Source organism: Salvelinus sp. IW2-2015, linkage group LG27 (assembly GCF_002910315.2).
Source record: "Salvelinus sp. IW2-2015 linkage group LG27, ASM291031v2, whole genome shotgun sequence".
In the NCBI taxonomy this organism is placed as follows: domain Eukaryota; kingdom Metazoa; phylum Chordata; class Actinopteri; order Salmoniformes; family Salmonidae; genus Salvelinus; species Salvelinus sp. IW2-2015.
The window spans coordinates 32,076,114-32,095,130 of NC_036867.1; the positions used below are offsets into that span (position 1 = coordinate 32,076,114).

Here is a 19,017-nt window from a genome sequence, read left to right on the forward strand (position 1 = left end):
TGTGAATGTTATGCATAAAGACATTTAGGCTTAAGTGTGCACACAGTGCCGTGGAACGAGAGAAGCGATTTATGATAACGTGACCCGATCCAATTTAGAAATATTGTTGTCTTTTTTGTTTAATTTGATTAAAACAAAACTATTTTCAAAGATTCACCGTCCATGCGTTTATGGTGAGAATGTACATGACTGAATATAATGCAATTTCTGGAGAAGTGCAAATGTGATCTGTAAGTAAGATGGTTCCATGATGTTTTTAAAACCTTACATTTGCGAGCAGTATAGCAGTGAGTGGACATCCCCGTCCCCCCTTTCTCTTTATATTGGATCTTTATCCAGCTACTGTGAAAAGTTTGGATATGCGTAAAACAGTCTAAATTGCCTGTATTATATGCCGACATGGAGCATTGTGTCTGTAACTGTATTTAGACATAGCCTATTTAAAACAAGTTGTTTATATTTTTATTAGAATTTGATAAGAATTATACACAGTCTTTTCAGGCCTTATTAAGTAGCCTAGTGAATTTTTTATCTTACGTTTGACATGTCCATGTRCAGACTACAWTGCTCAGTGGGGATAGCCCCTATATCTGAGTGAATGCTGTAGAAAATGTTTAACAATGTGTTTCCATATTGAAGCAATGCAAATAGTACAGTGTGAAATGCAAAAATGTTCAACATATTTAGCAAATATGGAGCAGGCTATTTAACGAACTAGGCCATAACGGATTACCGCCAGCGCTAAGATTCACCATTGCGTTAGGTTTGTTAAAATAGATCCCCCCTCAGCATGGATTCTGAAACAGCTTCATTAGGATGCTAGCTTGGAATCGCAGAATGTTGTAAAACACTCCAAAACACTCCCAAATTAAAGCGAACAGAAAGAACATACCTCCGACAATAGATCAACATACTGTTGTTTGAATTGAAGTAATTGGCAGACTCAGCTCTGATCTGTATTCACTGTGTCTGTCCAGACTAAGCTGACTGACTGCCTTATGCTGAGGCTGACAAAGTAAAGCCTTTGAAAATATATAGGAGACTTCCCAAGTGACACCCTATTCCCTATACAGTGCACTACTTTTAACCAGAGCCATACGGATACTGGTCACAACTAGTGCACTATATAGGGAATAGGGTGCCATTTGGGACAGATAGATAGCCTTTCATTAGGCCTCATTGCAAACCACAGGTTTATTCCAGGGTTCCTCATCAATAACACAGATTAAAGCTGAGGTGGGCTGCCTCTCACTCCAGACACGACTTTCTTCTGATGCCTATAGGGCTTGTATTCCTCCGCTTTTCAGGATTCCTCTGGGACTGTGCTTTTTATCTCGCTGCTTCCAATAATTGCTTTCTGTTTCCTGCAATTGTTTCTAGAWGCGTCTATTTCCAGTCACTTTAGAAGCATTTCACCAACTACCTAGACTCAGCAGAATTGCTTCATTCGATGGTATTGACAGTTTAGGCTTAGGTATCACTATGACCATTTTCTCACCAGTTTTTTTCTGATAGTTTCCGTTCTCTCCAAGAAAATGGACAATCAATTCTTATTTTTGTACTTACGGTTGAAATGTGGGTTTTGTAATCATTCACAATATCTCTTACAAGGACAAAATTCATACTTTTTGGCAATTTTGTCCCTTGCCTCATCACCATCTCTCTCCATTTCTCCCCACACAGGCAAGTGTATCAGTAAGAGCTGGGTGTGTGACGGGGACCATGACTGTGAGGATCTGTCTGATGAGGAAGGCTGTGAGGTGTCGCCCTGTAAGCCCCCCAGGTACCCCTGTGCCAACGACACCTCCGTCTGCCTGCCTCCTGAGAGCATCTGCAACGGGAGATACGACTGCCCTGACCACTCTGACGAGGGACACTTCTGTGGTATGACCTTTGTTCAAATCACTTCTAACCAATTCTCTTGGTCCTATTTCTCTCACTTGAGTCAATTCTCTCGGTCCCCACTTCAATGAATTATTAAATATCGTTCCATTTTTCCCCCCCACTTAATTCTATACTTTCTCCGCTAGTCCGACCAGAACATGTATGTTGACAGACAGTGTTGAGCTGTTGTAAATCAGCAGCAGTGCTTACTTTGGCATCGTCCATCTGTCCTCTTATTCCCCACTGAACTCAGGGAGAACAAGCTGTTGAGACTGAAGAGCATATAACTCTTGCTGACCAAGATCCTTCGTTTTCTCTGTAAAAACTCCAAAGACGGCAGGGAAGAGACAGAGGAGACGTATTAATCGTGAAGGGGTTATTATGGTTTATGACAGAGACAACCCTTTTGTTTGGACCACATGGGCTCGATGATCGTAGCAGTGGGGTCAGGCTTAGGCAATGTTGATTGGGGTTTAGGCCAGATGAATGCCTTATGTTCACATGAATGACCTGCCCAGGGATTACCACACAACACTTTGTCCATAGACAAATTTGAGCCCCTATGCCATTAGTCGACGAGGATGTGCAGTACATCGCTCTCCGTTCAACACTACTCTCTGACTTTCCTTCCATACATCTGTCTGTGTTCTCTGAATCACTCCGCTCTCCCTCTCATCTCCTTTCTTCGTCTGCTTCTTTCACCATCTCAGACGATTGCATTTTGGGTAACGGCGGCTGTAGCCACCAGTGTGCAGTGGCTCCTGGGAGGGGCGTGGCGTGCTCCTGCCCGCCGGGGCTCAGTCTTGGCCCAGACGGCAGGACGTGCCAGACCCTGGACTATTGTTCCAGGCACCTCAAGTGCAGCCAAGTGTGTGAGCAGTACAAAGCAACCGTCAAGTGTTCCTGCTACCCAGGCTGGAGGCTGGAACTAGATGGGGACAGCTGCCAGAGTACAGGTAGCTGGTGTTAAGCTCTGTGTGACATGGCTGATAAGTCTTTCTGACACATACCTGCGCTCTGTGGAACTGCCCAAGGACAGCCCATGGAAATGAGAATTCCGATTCTATTTCTGTGTTCCTGTGTGTCTCAGTCAGTAGAGCATGGCGCTTGCAATGCCAAGGGTCGTGGATTTGACCTGCTGGGAGCAACCATAAGTAAAATGTATGCACGCATGACTGTAAGTCACCTTGGATAAAAAGCGTCTGCTAAATGACATATATTATTATATTCTATGGGACAGCCATCTCCTACCTGTGTGCCTTGAATCCAACAGATAAAAAGCAATGTGATAAATTGGTTATATTCCGAATTGTTATTAGCAGTTATTTTGGACGTTCCGTTTATATAGTAGTTAAACACTTTGGAAGCAGTACCCAATGAACATTGCCCATTTATACGCCAGTAGCTTTTAGGCCTTTTTTTCTCTTCATCAATTTCTCCCAGTTATTTAATGTAACATCTGGTAATTGTATTGAATAAGCTAGTTTTTTTCCATCTAAAATGTTACACTTTCGATTGGAGATGAATCCTCCAAAGGTTTCTGTACTCATTTTATGACAAAACATGAGTTGCTATTCTAGCAAACAAACATGATAGTTCTTTGTGTATGTGTGTGAGAATCTGTATTAGTATGCAATATTTATGATCCAAAATTTATTTCTTGACTTATTTATTGTTTCCTTCCTCAGATCCCTTTGAAGCATTCATCATATTCTCCATCCGCCATGAGATCAGGAGGATAGATCTGCACAGACGAGACTACAGCCTTCTAGTTCCTGGTTTGAGGAACACGATCGCGTTAGACTTCCACTTCAATCAGAGTCGACTCTACTGGACCGATGTGGTTGAGGATAAGATATACAGAGGGAAGCTGCTAGACTCTGCTGGTAGGAGCACATAGAATTTGGTTGGAAATGTGTTTTGGTTAAGATGAGTTGTTGATGTTTAATTGAGGTGGTGGGGAAAGTGTTGTATTCGCTATATTTAGTTCTCCTTCTGGCTCCACTGAAGACTTCCTAATCCAAAGCCTATTTTACCTGTGTTTCAGCACATCCTCTTGCCTTCTTATGTGTTATTGTGTTGATCTTTTACTGTCATTGGTTCCTTACAGGTGTGACAGGGATTGAAGTGGTGGTCCAACATGGATTGGCTACTCCGGAGGGTTTGGCTGTTGATTGGATAGCAGGGAACCTGTATTGGATCGACAGCAACTTAGATCAGATAGAGGTGGCCAAACTAAACGGGGAGCTCCGGACCACACTGATCGCCGGAGGGATGGAGCACCCACGAGCCATCGCTCTGGATCCTGAGCTGGGGTTAGTTATCTCTGAGTGAGTGAGTGAGTGAGTGAGTGAGTGAGTGAGTGAGTGAGTGAGTGAGTGAGTGAGTGAGTGTACTCTTTAACAAGGATATGCATTTCTTACAAAATCTTGGTTTGATATGAATGACCTTAGGGTGAGGTTGATTTGATTCTGAATAATCCTTAATCCATTTCACATGGATGATTATTCTTATTTGATTCTTTTGTGGTTTAGAATTATTTTCTGGACAGACTGGGATGCCACCTTCCCTCGGATCGAGGCTGCTTCTATGAGCGGAGGAGGACGCCATGTTGTCTTCAGAGACATGGAGATAGGAGCCTGGCCTAATGGTCTTACTCTGGACCTTATGGAGAAGAGGGTCGTGTGGACCGATGCCAGGTGGGTTACATGCCTGTACCTGTCTATATGGGGTCAATTCCCCATCAATTCAGGAAGTCAACTGAAATTCCAATTTTGATGAGAATTTCAGTTGACTTCCTGATTTGGCTGAATTGAGTTGGAATTCACCCCAAACCTGCTGGTGGAATCAAATGATTCTAATAGACAAACATCTATTTTCATCTCAACAGGTCTGATGCCATATTCTCTGCTCTGTACGATGGGACTGGTATGATAGAGATTCTGAAGGGACATGAGTACCTGTCACATCCCTTCGCTGTCTGTCTCTACGGGGGTAGTGTCTACTGGACTGACTGGAGGACCAACACTCTGGCCAGGGCTAACAAGTGGACAGGGGCCAATGTGACAGTCATCCAGAAAACCAGCGCCCAGCCATTTGACCTTCAGATATATCACCCCAGCAGACAACCACAAGGTAGGCTACCGCACTGTCTCAAACATTAAGATCACAAGGTTGAAAAGAGAGTGGTGTGTTTTGAACTAAAGACAACCTTCTCAGTCTTGACCCTCAGTCCATCTGGAAAGGTTCGAAGAGTTTTGTTTAGATAGATCATAACGAATCATTTATTGTACGGTTGCATTTAAATGTGTTACATCTGTGTCTCACAAAATACTTTTCGCTTTCTGTATCCAAAGTTGTCTGAGAGATTAGAAATCTGCTCTAGCTTGTCAAAAGGAATGACATTGTAAGTCTTAATGCTGGCAACAGAACATCATAACAACTGTCACTATTCGTAGGTTGTACCTCCATCACTCGGTTGCGTCATGCCACTGTTACGAACGCTCTCAAGCAACCCTCTATCGGCGGCACCATAGTGTTGCCCTTAGGTGGTGTTAAGCCCAGTCATTCTGGACAGGGGCTGACTACTGTTTAGTCTAAATTACACTATAGTGCCTGGAAATACCATGACGTTGCTAAAGTAGTCAAATATTTAGTAGGAAACAACTTTGCCAGCGTTTTTCATGTCGTCAAATTTACTTTAGACAAGATGGCAATGTTGTCATTAGCTTGCAAAGTTTGTCAAAAATAGCTAGCAATGCTAATGTTAGCTAGCTAAAATCTGTTCGCCTCCCCTCAATCTTAGCTAGCTAGCTAGCTAGCTAACATTATACTTCATCTAAAGTCAATCTGGCTACTTCAAAATGATAACAACAGGTTTCCTACTGATTATGTGTCTCCTTTTGAATGTCATTGTATTTCCAAGCCACTGTCATGCACTTTGGATGAACTCTTCATCAGCGCTCATTGACAATGCATTGAGTAGAATGCTCAGTCAGGCATCAGCCCAAAAATGAATGTTCAAAACAATATCGTGACGAAACATGCAACCCATGAATTGGTTCATCTGGCTTAATTTTCTCTGTCTGGACTTTTGGCAGTAGGGTTCACTTACAGGACTCTAAATCTAATATGTTTCCTTCCAGGAGTATCAGAATCTTTTATCAACCCTCCTGCTGTGTTCCGGTTTACACGTTTGTTCTCTGAAAAATGTAGTTAATTTAATCTGATTGACATTAGGTTCCATGGCTTTGTCCACACAGGGCATCTGAATACACACAATACATTTTGATATTTTCATAACATTTTGGGTGTTTTATTTCACTTTTGTACACCTGTGGTAATCCCGGTCAAAAATGATCGGTCATTAGAAATMAATGGGTGAGACTACAATTAGTTTATAAAATTGAGTTCAGGCACATGCCCATTCATCAGATGGACACACTTCCTCTCCCAGACCCCCAAATGCATGTGTGTTTGAGCAAACACACACACACACACACACACACACACACGTCACTCTCCTTCTTCCATGGCAACCCCCACGGGAACCTTTCCCAAATAGAATCTTTCCCTCACGGGAACCACACCTGTTGGCATTCTCACAAACAATCGCAACATTGTTTCAATAATATATAGAGCTTTTCTCGCAGCTCRGGTATATAAAGCTTTTCTGAGGTCTTGCTCACAATTCATTATGCGGCAGCACAATGACCAAACGATYTACTGTATGTGAGGCTCTTGATCATGTCTTTGATCATGGCACTGGTGAGGAGGAGAGAGGCCAGGAAACGGACAGTGAAGATGCATTAGAGGAGAAAGTAGTCTGTGATACATAACACAATATGTTTCATCTGAGTATTTGTTACAGTCAAAATAATGCATACATTATGTTTTCTTTACTCAAAAGCGAGTTGTATGAGCTCAGGTCAATGAGGCCTATAGGCCATAAATGGCAAATACAAGTTCAAAACGTGTAATATTCGCAAGAACRTAAGTTGATAAAAGATCTAACACAACATTAGGTGATAATATATGTGTTATTATGGATTTATAATCATCTATAATGGGGCGGTCATTGTGGTCCGGGAACACAGAATGAATTAACGTGAAACGAACACAACAGGAGGGTTAAAATAAACCAAACCAAAATAAACTAATTGATTATTGAACAACTTCCCCTCTCTCCATCTCTCGGCGATAGCCTCAAATCCCTGCGAGGCGAATGGCGGTCGTGGACCCTGCTCCCATCTGTGCCTTATCAACTACAACCGCACCGCGTCCTGTGCCTGCCCTCACCTCATGAAGATATCTGCGGACAACTTTTCCTGCTTCAGTGAGTGAACCTCACCCCTTCAGCCGTTTGTCAGTTGGTCTGTCCTTACATCAGTCTCTCCGTCCATCCATCGCTCCATCTATCCAGCCATTCATTCAGTCATACAATCCTCCACATTCGTACAGTATAGTGCATGTCCATCAAAAGTGAGTCATTTCAAAACACGGCAGGTTTCTACTGTTTTGAGAAGGTGAAAAAGGTATCTGACACAGACTGTGATTATGTTCACACTACAATGACATTGAAAGAGCATGCAATTTTAAACTCAAAACCCTGAAAGAGACATCCCCCCCAGGTGGTTTGAGTGTTGAATAGCAAGGCCACCAATAACACCTGCTTGATTCTGAACTTTGAAAGCAGGCTATACAAAGCAATGTCAATGTCCAGTTTTCTCTTGTCCTTCAACAGCACTGAAGAGATTCCTTCTGTATGTGAGGCGAACAGAGATCCGTGGCGTGGACATTGACAACCCGTACCTGAATCTCATCACAGCCCTGACGGTCCCAGATATAGACGATGTCACAGCAGTGGACTACGACGCATCAGAGGAACGAATCTACTGGGCTGACGTCAAAACACAAACCATCAAACGGTCCTCCATCAACGGAACCGCAATAGAGGCGATAATATCCGGAGGTAGAGAAAGATGTTCACCTCTGTGTCTTGAAATGTATCGGTTTTCTGACACTTATGTTAACGAAACAAAATGTTTGTCGTAAATGTATTATCAGACGGTTACAGTGTTTTGCGTCCGTTTGATGTCCTTTTCATAGGTACCCGTTCTAATATTCATAGTGCACCTGTCAGGTAGTTCAAGCGATAAGCTCAGGACATTATTTCATTGAAGAGATGAACATGGCCATATTGATGTTGTCTTCTGCATATGATTTCTTTTGCAGGTATTGTTAATGTAAGAGGGCTGGCCCTGGACTGGCTCTCCAGGAATCTGTACTGGATTAGTTCAGAAAGCGACGAGACACAGATATACGTGGCGAGGCTAGACGGGTCCCTGAAAACCTCTGTGGTRCACGGGATTGAGAAGCCCAAGTGTCTCACTGTACATCCGTCTAAAGGGTAAGGTTCGATTTTTTTTGTATGTACTTCTATACAGTTCAATATCTGATATTGATTAGGTATAACAAGATATAGTCAAGTGAATGCTAGTTACGTGATATGATACATGATACACGGTTGTGTTGGTGTTCTGTATGSAAAATATTGTTTTCCTATTGAGTTTTTACCTCCCAGGAAAATGTATTGGACAGATGGCAACACAATCAACGTGGCCAACATGGATGGAAGCAATATCAAGATCATTCACCAGAACCAGAGAGAGCCAGTTGGTAAATGTCACATGTACAATTCTGAATATTTGTTCTACGTACAAAACATCCATATTTAGTGGCCAGTACCAGTTATCTTCTGCAATTGTATGTTGCATGACAACAGTAGTACTACTATCTGGGAACAAACGATATTGCAATATTGAGTGAGATGATTGGTAGAGCAGCAACCCAATAATACGCCAATCGTAACTCTAATCGATGATGTCTCTTCTAGGCCTGTCGATAGACTACACATCAGACAAGCTGTATTGGATCAGTGGAGGCAACGGCACCATCAACAGGTGTAGTCTGGACGGTAGTGGTCTGGAAGTGCTGGAGACCATGAAGAAAGAGCTGCTTAAAGCCACGGCTCTAGCTGTTATGGGTGAGTGGCGAGAGCTCAGAGCACGGGCCCGTGTTCACAAAGTGTCTCAGAGTCAGAGTGCTGAACTATGATTCCGTTTCGCTTTTAAGAGCATGGTTCTATGGATGAGCACTACCACCGTGAGACTCTTTGTGCATATTCTTTGTCTTAGAAAGTGCCTCATATAAATATGTTGTGCTCTTCCAGCTCATAAAAGTATTTGCTGGCCTAAAATTGTATTTTGTTTTGAGTACTAGTCCATTGATTTGGAGTTGTTTTTGATCTGGAGTACATGAGTAAAAGGGGTTTTGACAGTGATGAACCTTTGCTGTCTTCTTGCATTGTATTATTTGTCGTTTCCCCATTTCTGTTTATGTCTGTCTCTGAAACTATTCCAATTCATGTTTAAAATTGCATCCCATCTGATAAAATTCTTCATCCAGACAGAATACATTAGGGAACTTTCTCTGGCTTCACTAGGACTTGTTCAGCCTCTACAGTGATGGGCGACAGAGCTGCCTCACGCTACAGAAACAGAAAACCGTAACCAGGCTTTCTGACTCAGTGATGGACAACCTGGGCTTTCGATCCGTCCTGCTCACTGACTGTCTGTTCCAGGTTTACTTATAGCTATAATGGTGATTGTATCAATACTGTACATCTATTGTGTTTCAGTAGTACAGATCATTGAGACTGAGTTTCTCTCCACGCTCTACAAGAAAGTTGATCATGATACTATTAACAGGATGGAATAATTATTTTTCATATTGATGAGATGGTTGTGTTAATTTGTTTAATATCAGATCTGCATTAACCTACTTTTAGTGGTTATTCCCCATGAGTATCCCTACAGGGAGTAGGGTTAGGGGAGACAGGGGAGATGCATCATTATTGATGGGCTTCTCGCTCTGGTTTTGCTATGATTCCTTAGTTTATAGTACCTCTCTTATCTGCTTGGGATATTGTAATAGCCTCTGGGATATTAAAGTCCTATCTACAGTATGGTCTGCCGTAATTCCGTTGGGAACACTGTTTGATTCTGATGTAATTCAGCTGTAGAGGGACTGTTGTTAATATAAATCCTAACCGTGTTTTAACCATAGAAAGACATGTTTTTTTTCTCTGTGGTTTTAACACGGCCTCTTTTTGTATGCTCTCCAGTCCTCCCGTCATTCGAGGAGATTATGTCCTTTGTTGATAGCTGTAGTCCAGCAGGCCAAAAGCCAAGAATGGTATGTCATAAACCCACTGTACTGTAACCCATTCAAGTATGCAGCCAGGTTAAACAAAGAAGAGAAAGTTAAGTTCCCAGTCTACAGGCACAGGATTGGTCTTGCTTCAGAGGTTTTCTGACTGCTGAGTCGCTGTCCTATGTCCTTTGTGCCGGGCTGACTGTACCTCAGCGTTACCTGTTTGGTGGAACTGGGCTCATGCCCATTTTTTCTTCAGTCAAGGGTGCAAGTACAGTACATGGGCTCATATTATAAGAAAAAAATATGTCACATGGCCCAGTTCCTCTGTTTCCTCCRTGGACCTGTGCCCCTAAGATTTATGCGTAGGGGAATGAACTTAAGATCCTGTCTCTCCGTCTCGTATCACCCGATTCTCAGAGGACGAAACCTGAAAGTCCTCCTTTACACAGCCCCCTCCTTGTACCTTCATTTACAAGCATCCCGGGAGTGAGCCCCGGCCTACTGTATTTATCAGCAAGGGAATACTGTACAGTGAGAGCTATACATACCTTATGGATAATACAGTATTATACAGTTCCTATAATGTCTTTGATTCAGTTACAATTGTATGTTACAGTTCCTAGGAAAGCAATCATTCAATGTGTTATTTGGGTCCAGTGATATTTTTAGTGCTTTGTGTATAGCCTACTATTTATGAACACATGGGCCGTTAGCTTTTGATTGAAGGGTTACTCGCAGAGACAGCATAGAACCACTATTGCTACTGTACAGTATTCATGGTCTTTTGAATAGCTCTGTTTTATCAATACACTTGTCAATTTAGTCATGAACAATCATTGATTTTCTGTCTTCAGGTGCCAAGTTGTGGTGGGCCGATGACAACTTGGCCCAGTTGGGGACCGTCAGTAAGAGAGGTGGGCTGGACATGGTGGTTTTACGCAACAAGACCACAGGGATTGTTCATATGAAGATGTATGACGAAGACAGCCAGACAGGTAATGTAACGAGTATGACTGCTACTCAATGCTTTTGCTCCGATCATGTCCTACCTCCTTTTAAAGCTTTGTTGTAGCCTTTTGACTAGAAATTGCTACGTGTTTTGATCCTCTGTTGAGAATGCACCAACATTGCTTTTTATTGGTTCATGTATGTTTCAGAAGAAATTGTCKTTTTTTAATCCAACTGGCCAAAAAGAATGGTTCTTCACTGAGACACAGTCTTATTGAAATAAGGATTCCGTGTAGCGGTTTTGTGAGTCATTGGCAGTATCATCCATTTTATTGACAGGTCCAATAGAAGGATTGCTCTCGATCTCCGTCAGTATTAAAAATGGCAATTTAAGGTGTCTTAAATGTAAATCGTTCAACTTCCTCCTCAAGCTTCCTCTGACCGATTCGCTACTTCATTTCTCTTTTTGACACAGACCACATGGGAGGATGGTCATGTCTCATTAGTCTTCTCTCTCGCCCCTTCTCCTCCCTCTCTCTCTCTCTCTCTTTCTATCTCTCACTCTCATCCTCCCTCTCTCTCTCTCTCTCTCTCTCACCCACTCACTCTCACACACTGGAAGTGCTCATGCTTTCGTGGAAGTACTGTAATCTCATGAAAATAATCGGGAACGTAATGCAATGCAGATGTACTCTGTCTAACTCTGCTTTTTCCCACCGTAATGCTCAGTTAAATAATAAGCATGTTGTCCCACTGTGTATTCCTGAATGAATACACAGGCAATGACCATGCGTATGTGTTAAATGTACAGTGTGATGTCTAATGTACACTGTTTGTTTACAGTGTAGCGTACAATGTAACCTAGCCATGTTCCACTGCTGCGCAGGGAGGAATCTCTGTCAGGAGAACAATGGTGGCTGCTCTCAGCTCTGCTTCCCAACATCAGAGAGCACACGGTGCTGTTCCTGTGCCGCGGGCTACAACCTCCACTCCGACCGCATGTCATGTGAAGGTACTGTGCCGGCTTCTCATGGGAGTACACTGAACAGGGAACACAACATATGAAAACCATGATGTCAATCTGATATGACATGTACTGCAGATCCCATCGTGGCATTGAAATATGGCGTTGTCTATGAGTGTTGCTTTTTTTGTGTTTGAAGGACTAGGGTCTTTTTTGATGTGATATGAAGGGTTAGAATGACATTTTACATSTACAGTAGATGCCATATAGTTGATTGGTTTGGCTTTGTGTTTGAACTTGAAGGCATAGGGTCTTTCCTGATGTACTCAGTTCACGAGGGCATCAGGGGGATATCCCTGGATCCGAGTGATAACAGTGAAGCCTTGATGCCGGTGACCGGCTCAATGATGGCTGTGGGGATTGACTTCCATGCTGGTGAGTGTATTGGCGTTGTTTTTTGTGAGTATTTGGACTATTCTTCCTGCTTCGGTTTGCAAATGAATCATTCTCATTTTTCTTTTTTAATTGTTATTTTTAATTATAGTTTGAAAAAAACTAATGAAGGGAAGAACATTAATCCTTTTCAATTAATTGATCTCCCTAATAGGAAATGACACGTTATATTGGACAGACATGGGCTTGAACAGAATATCCAGAGTCAAGCGAGATCAGACGTGGAGAGAGGACATTGTCACTAGTGGTATCGGCCGTGTGGAGGGGATTGCAGTGGACTGGATTGGAGGTAAGTAGCCGTAAAGTTAACCTTTACTTAAGGGAATACAATGTCAAGTGCAAAGTAGGACATAGAAGTAGTTGTGGTCAAAAACAGTGCCTTCGGAAAGTATTCAGACCCCTTGACTTTTTCCACATTTTAGATAATTTATAGCTTTATTCTAAAATTGATTAAATWGTTTTTTTTCCACATCAATCTACACACAATACCCCATAATGACAAAGCCAAAACAGGTTTAGACATTTTGGCTAATTTCTTAAAAATAAACAACTGAAATATCACATGTACATAACTATTCAGACCCTTTACTCAGTACTTTGTTGAACCACCTTTGGCAGCGATTACATCTTGGCGTTTTCGGTATGACGCTACAGGCTTGGCACACCTGTATTTGTGTAGTTTCTCCCATTATTCTCTGCATATCTTCTCAAGCTCTGTCAGGTTGGATGGGGAGCATTGCAGCACAGCTATTTTCAGGCCTCTCCAGAGATGTTCGATCAGGTTCAAGACCGGGCTCTGGCTGGGRCACTCAAGGACATTCAGAGACTTGTCCTGAAGCCATTSCTGCGTTGTCTTGGCTGTGTGCTTGGCTGTGTGCTTTGCTCTGTTCATCTTTGCCTCGATCCTGACGAGTCTCCCAGTCCCTGCCGCTGAAAAACARCCCCACATGATGCTGCCACCACCATGATTCACCGTAGGGATGGTGCCAGGTTTCCTCCAGACATGACGCTTAGCATTAAGGCAAATAGTTCAATCATGGTTTCATCAGACCAGATAATCTTGTTTCTATGAGTCTTTAGGTGCCTGTTGGCAAACTCCAAGTGGGCTGTCATGTGCCTTTTACTGAGGAGTGGCCTCCCTGACCAAGGCACTTCTCCCCCGATTGCTCAGTTTGGTAGAGCGGCCAGCTCTAGGAAGAGTCTTGGGGGTTCCAAACTTCTTCCATTTAAGAATGATGGAGGCCACTGTGTTCTTGGGGACCTTCAATGCTTCAGAGATGTGTTGGTACCCTTCCACAGATCTGTACCTTGACACAATCCTGTCTCGGCGTTCTACGGACAATTCCTTCGACCTCATGGCTTAGTTTTTGCTCCGACATGCACTGTCAACTGTGGGACCTTATATAGACAGATGTGTGCTTTTCCATATCATGTCCAATCAATTTCATTTACCACAGGTGGACTCCAATCAAGTTGTAGAAGCATCTCAAGGATGAACAATGGGAACAGGATGTACCTGAGCTCAATTTTGAGTCTCATAGCAAAGGGTCTGAATACTTACATAAATAAGTTATTATTATATATTTTTTTGAATTAGCAAAAATGTCTAAAAACCTGTTTTCGCTTTGTCACTATAGGGTATTGTGTGTAGATTACGCAGGATTTTTTTTATTTAGTCCATTTTAGAATAAAGCTGTAACATAACATAATGTGGAAAAAGTCAAGGGATCTGAATACTTTCCGAAGGCCCTGTATATTGGCACCCTTGCACGATTCACTATTTCTTCTAAAATAAGTTTAACATTTATTTATTTTTTACATTGTTCACACGTATGTGTTTGATTTACAACCGCACAGGACCAGGAAAAAAATATCATAATAATATTTTTCACTTTGCCTGGACTAAATGATTCAGAATTCAAATGAATTTGGTTGGAGGCAGGTGATTCTCGTTTACAGTGTAACATCTTACCTGTGGTAAGTTGCGGGAGGCTACACAGTAAAAATAGCAGTTCAACCATAAAAAAAGACAACAGAGCATTCTGCTCCATTGTAAAAGTGCAAGGGTGCCAATATATTTGACTGCAACTGTAGGACATACAGAGAGACAAGAGCCATAGGACATACTTCTCAAGTAAGACATACATAAAATGTAATGAATTGACTGACTTGCAATGCAATGGTTGAACACTGTACAAAGTCATGTTTGTGTTGTTTACTAGGTAATATCTATTGGACGGACCATGGCTTCAACATCATCGAGGTTGCTCGACTCAGTGGCTTGTACCGAGCCGTGGTGATAGCTGAAGGACTTGATCAGCCCAAAGCCATTGCTGTGCACCCGGTGAAAGGGTGTGTACAGTCTTTCATTTCAGTCAACACTTTAAAGTCCACCTGCTTGGTATGTAATGAACATATCCTACTGTAGCTACATAATGTATTCCTTAGAAATGACCACCAAATAACCAATGTGTTAATTAATGTTGATTGCCAGTAATAATGAACATCATAAAACGATCTTTGCATGATTATATAGTAGGATTATATAATTACAGTGCCTTTTAGAAAGTATCTACACCCCGTGCTTCTACACCCCGTGCTTCTACACCCCGTGCTTCTACACCCCGTGATTCTACACCCCGTGCTTCTACACCTGCATTGCTTGCTGTTTGGGGTTTTAAGCTGGGTTTCTGTACAGCACTTTGATATATCAGCTGATGTAAGAAGGGCTATATAAATACATTTGATTTTATTTTATTTTTCCCACATTGTGTCAGCATCCAAGGGACTGCCAACTCAGGTCTACTGGCCGTGGCACTCTTGGGGATAAACGCTTTTTTCCCCCTGGCATACTGGCCTTTTCTATGAAGAATTTTTGTTGTTGGTTATTTCAATTACATGTTTAAATGCTATAGAATTGATATGCATTCACAATTGTAGACTGCACAATCAATTTGGTGGTTTATGTGTATGTCTAAACAGTATTTCTATCTCAACTCTGTGCAAAGTGTTTTCAAATCTCTGGCTCTTGGATATATTTACATCTCAAGCTGACTCATGGATAGTCTTAACCTCTTAACCTTTCTGAATCCGGGATAATTGTCATCAGAAACGCTGACTAGCATAGCCTAGCCTAGCGCGAACGGTATATAATAAAATATAATTTCATGAAATCACAAGTGCAATATTGCAAAACACAGCTTAGCCTTTTGTTAATCCATCTGTCGTCTCAGATTTTTAAATMATGCTTTACAGCGCAAGCAATACTTGCATTTGTGTAAATTTATCGATCGCTCGACAAAACAATAAAAACACCTAGCGTCAGGTAACTTGGTCARGAAAATCAGAAAAGCAATCAAATGAATCGTTTACCTTTGATGATCTTCGGATGGTTTCACTCACGAGACTCCCAGTTAGACAGCAAATGTTCCTTTTGTTCCATAAAGATATTTTTTATATCCAAATACCTCCGTTTGTTTGCTGCGTTATGCCCAGGAATCCACCGGAAAGAGCGTTTACGACAACGCCGGAAAAAAATCCAAATTATGTCCATAATGTCCACAGAAACATGTCAGACGTTGTTTATAATCCATCTTCAGGATCTTTCACTAGGACCGAGAGAAACAATGGCTGCCTTTCACTTTTGCGCAAAAATCACTCGGAGAGCCCCCACTTATCCACTTACGCAATGTGGTCGTTCACGCTCATCCTTCAAAATAAAAGCCTGAAACTATGTCTAAAGGCTGTTGACACCTTCGGGAAGACATAGAAAAAGAAGTCTGGTTGATATCCCTTTCAATGGGCAATAGGTATGCATGGGAACAGAGAGGTCTCAAAAACAGGGCCACTTCCTGGTTGGATTTTCCTCAGGTTTTAGCCTGCAATATCAGTTCTGTTTAACTCACAGACAAGAAATTTACAGTTTTGGAAACTTCAGAGTGTTGTCTATCCTAATCTGACTATTATATGCATATTCTAGTTTCGGGGGCTGAGAAATAGGCAGTTTCAAATGGGTACGCCTTTTTAGCCAAAAGCGAAAACTGCGCCCCCTAGTCTTAAGAAGTTTTAACATGTTTAGAGTACTTACAATGTAAACATATTAATTTCGCCTTCCTACAGCAGAGCCATTTGAAAGCCACTGATATCAATAGATTTCAGAACACATTTTATAAGATAATAGCCTACTCTTGTGCCCCAAACAAAACCGAAGGTGCTATGACTGTAATTAAGAGGAATCTTAATATGAAGGTGGGGGTCTGTGGGGGAGACACTGATAGACAGAGTTGTTATACCTCTGTTACTATTAATGGCACTACATTATGTTTGTCCTCCATTTACTCACCAAAAGCTTTTGATAAATCCTTTTTTGAAGACCTGAAGCTTAAACTGTTAGACTTCCCAGACTCAGTGACCATCCTTGGGGGAGATTTTAACTTGACTCTAGATCCTACTATTAATACCACCAGTGATAAAATCTTGGCACTCTGGGCACCTTCAAATTATATTATACCTTTTTAGATGACATGAACACCGTGGATGCCTGGCCCCTAAGAAATCCTTGTACRAGAGATGATCTTATTTTCTCCCCATCATCAGTCTTTCTCACCAATTGATTGTCTTCACCTCCCCTGTTTTTCTGAAATGTACATCCCATGCAAAGATTCAACTATGCTGTTATCTGACCATTCTCCATTATTGATTTATTTTGAGATTTCTCCAGTCTTTTGCAGGGTAGGGAATTCTTAAACTACATTTTTGATATCTTACAAAGTGGGAATAAATTGATTTAATTGTAATTTTTGGTCAACAATCTACACAAAATACTCATGTCAAAGTGGAAGAAAAAACTAATTTGAACGTTTATAAAAATCATGAATAATTAAACACTGATATACAGTCGTGGCCAAAAGTTTTGAGAATGACACAAATATTAATTTCTACAAAGTTTGCTGCTTCAGTGTCTTTAGATATTTTTGTCAAATGTTACTATGGAATACTGAAGTATAATTCCAAGCATTTCAACTGTACAATGCTGTTGATCTATCCTCAGTTGTCTCATATCACAAACTCTGTAACTGTTTGAAAATCACCATTGGCCTTGTGGTGAAATCACTGAGGAGTTTCCTTCCTCTCCGGCAACTGTGTTAGGAAGGACGCCTGTATATTTGTAGTGACTGTATTGATACACCATCCAAAGCCTAATTAATAACTTCACCATGCTCAAATGGATATTCAGCGTATCCTCTTTATATTTTTACACATCTTGCGGCAGCAGGTAGGCTATTGGTTAGAGCGTTGGCCAGTAACCAAAAGGTTGCTGTGTCGAATCCCCAAGCTGACAAGGTAAAAATCTGTCATTCTGCCCCTGAACAAGGCAGTTATCCCACTGTTTCCCGGTAGGCCGTCATTGTAAATACGAATTTGTCCTTATCTGACTTTCCTAGTTAAATAAAGGTTAAATAAAAATGAATTCCACAAATTCCCTTCTTTGCGAGGCATTGAAATACCTCCCTGGTCTTTGTGGTTGAAACTGTGCTTGAAATTCACTGCTCAATTGAGGGACCTTACAGCTAATTGTACGTGTGATGGGGTAGTCATTAAACAATCATGTTAATCACTATTATTGAGCACAGAATCAGTTCATGCAACTTATTATGTGATTTGTTAAGCACATTTTTACTCGTGGACTTGATATTTCAGTTTTAMATTTTGTTGTTGTGTAGATCAGTCACACAAAATATACATTTGATCCATTTTAAATTCAGGCTGTAACACGACAAAATGTACATACGACATCAAGCAATTACCAGCCAATAAAGTCTAAACTCTCCACCCTTCCTCCAAAGCAAACTATAAAGTATAAATACAGTAGTATTTCCCCACTCTGCATTCATAACTGATTACACTGTCTCACATGTTCAGCTTCTCAATCATTAATAACAGGAAACGAAAGGACGGGTCCATTTTCCCACATCAGCTTAGACTGCAGGGCACTTTCCTATTGATTCCTCCCCTGATGAGAGATGCTAATGAACCAGGATAAGCAGCTGAGGAGAATAGAGATGAGTCTACTGGCACTGTGTGTGTCTACTGTCACAGCTTGTGCCTCACCTGCGCCGGGCTAATTAATGTTGTCTCCCTCTAACCCCTATTATTCATAACATTGTATGCATGCATTACCCTGAGGTCTCATGTAGAGAGAGAGAACTTTATGTGGCAATCACGCTGATTGCTTAAATTAAAGCCAATATAGAAATGTGTCAACAACTGGCCCCCTATGGATATTAGATTTTGTGTGAGGGGATTTGCAACCAGTGCATACTGTCATGTTATTTTTAATTATTTATAATTGGTGCGTTCACAGTTAGTAAGTCATAACGTTGATCAGCTGCTTGTGTAACAGTATAACTTTAGACCGTCCCCTCGCCCCGACACAGGCGCGAACCATGGACCCTCTGCACACATCAACAACTGACACCCACGAAGCGTCGTTACCCATCGCTCCACAAAGGCCGCGGCCCTTGCAGAGCAAGGGGAACCACTACTTCAAG

At 41.6% G+C, this 19,017-nt stretch overlaps 1 protein-coding gene across 1 annotated transcript in view; it reads left to right on the forward strand.

The window, feature by feature from the left end:
• LOC111953345 (low-density lipoprotein receptor-related protein 1B-like) overlaps nt 1-19,017 on the forward strand; it is a 232,446-nt gene that overhangs the window by 122,146 nt on the left and 91,283 nt on the right. The window contains 16 exon segments of the mRNA XM_070435534.1: nt 1,684-1,884; nt 2,595-2,840; nt 3,573-3,770; nt 3,995-4,199; nt 4,419-4,583; nt 4,775-5,019; nt 7,088-7,219; nt 7,628-7,855; nt 8,119-8,293; nt 8,468-8,562; nt 8,780-8,929; nt 10,956-11,096; nt 11,936-12,061; nt 12,317-12,448; nt 12,621-12,755; nt 14,689-14,818. Of these exon segments, the coding sequence (XP_070291635.1) occupies nt 1,684-1,884; nt 2,595-2,840; nt 3,573-3,770; nt 3,995-4,199; nt 4,419-4,583; nt 4,775-5,019; nt 7,088-7,219; nt 7,628-7,855; nt 8,119-8,293; nt 8,468-8,562; nt 8,780-8,929; nt 10,956-11,096; nt 11,936-12,061; nt 12,317-12,448; nt 12,621-12,755; nt 14,689-14,818 (2,704 nt within the window).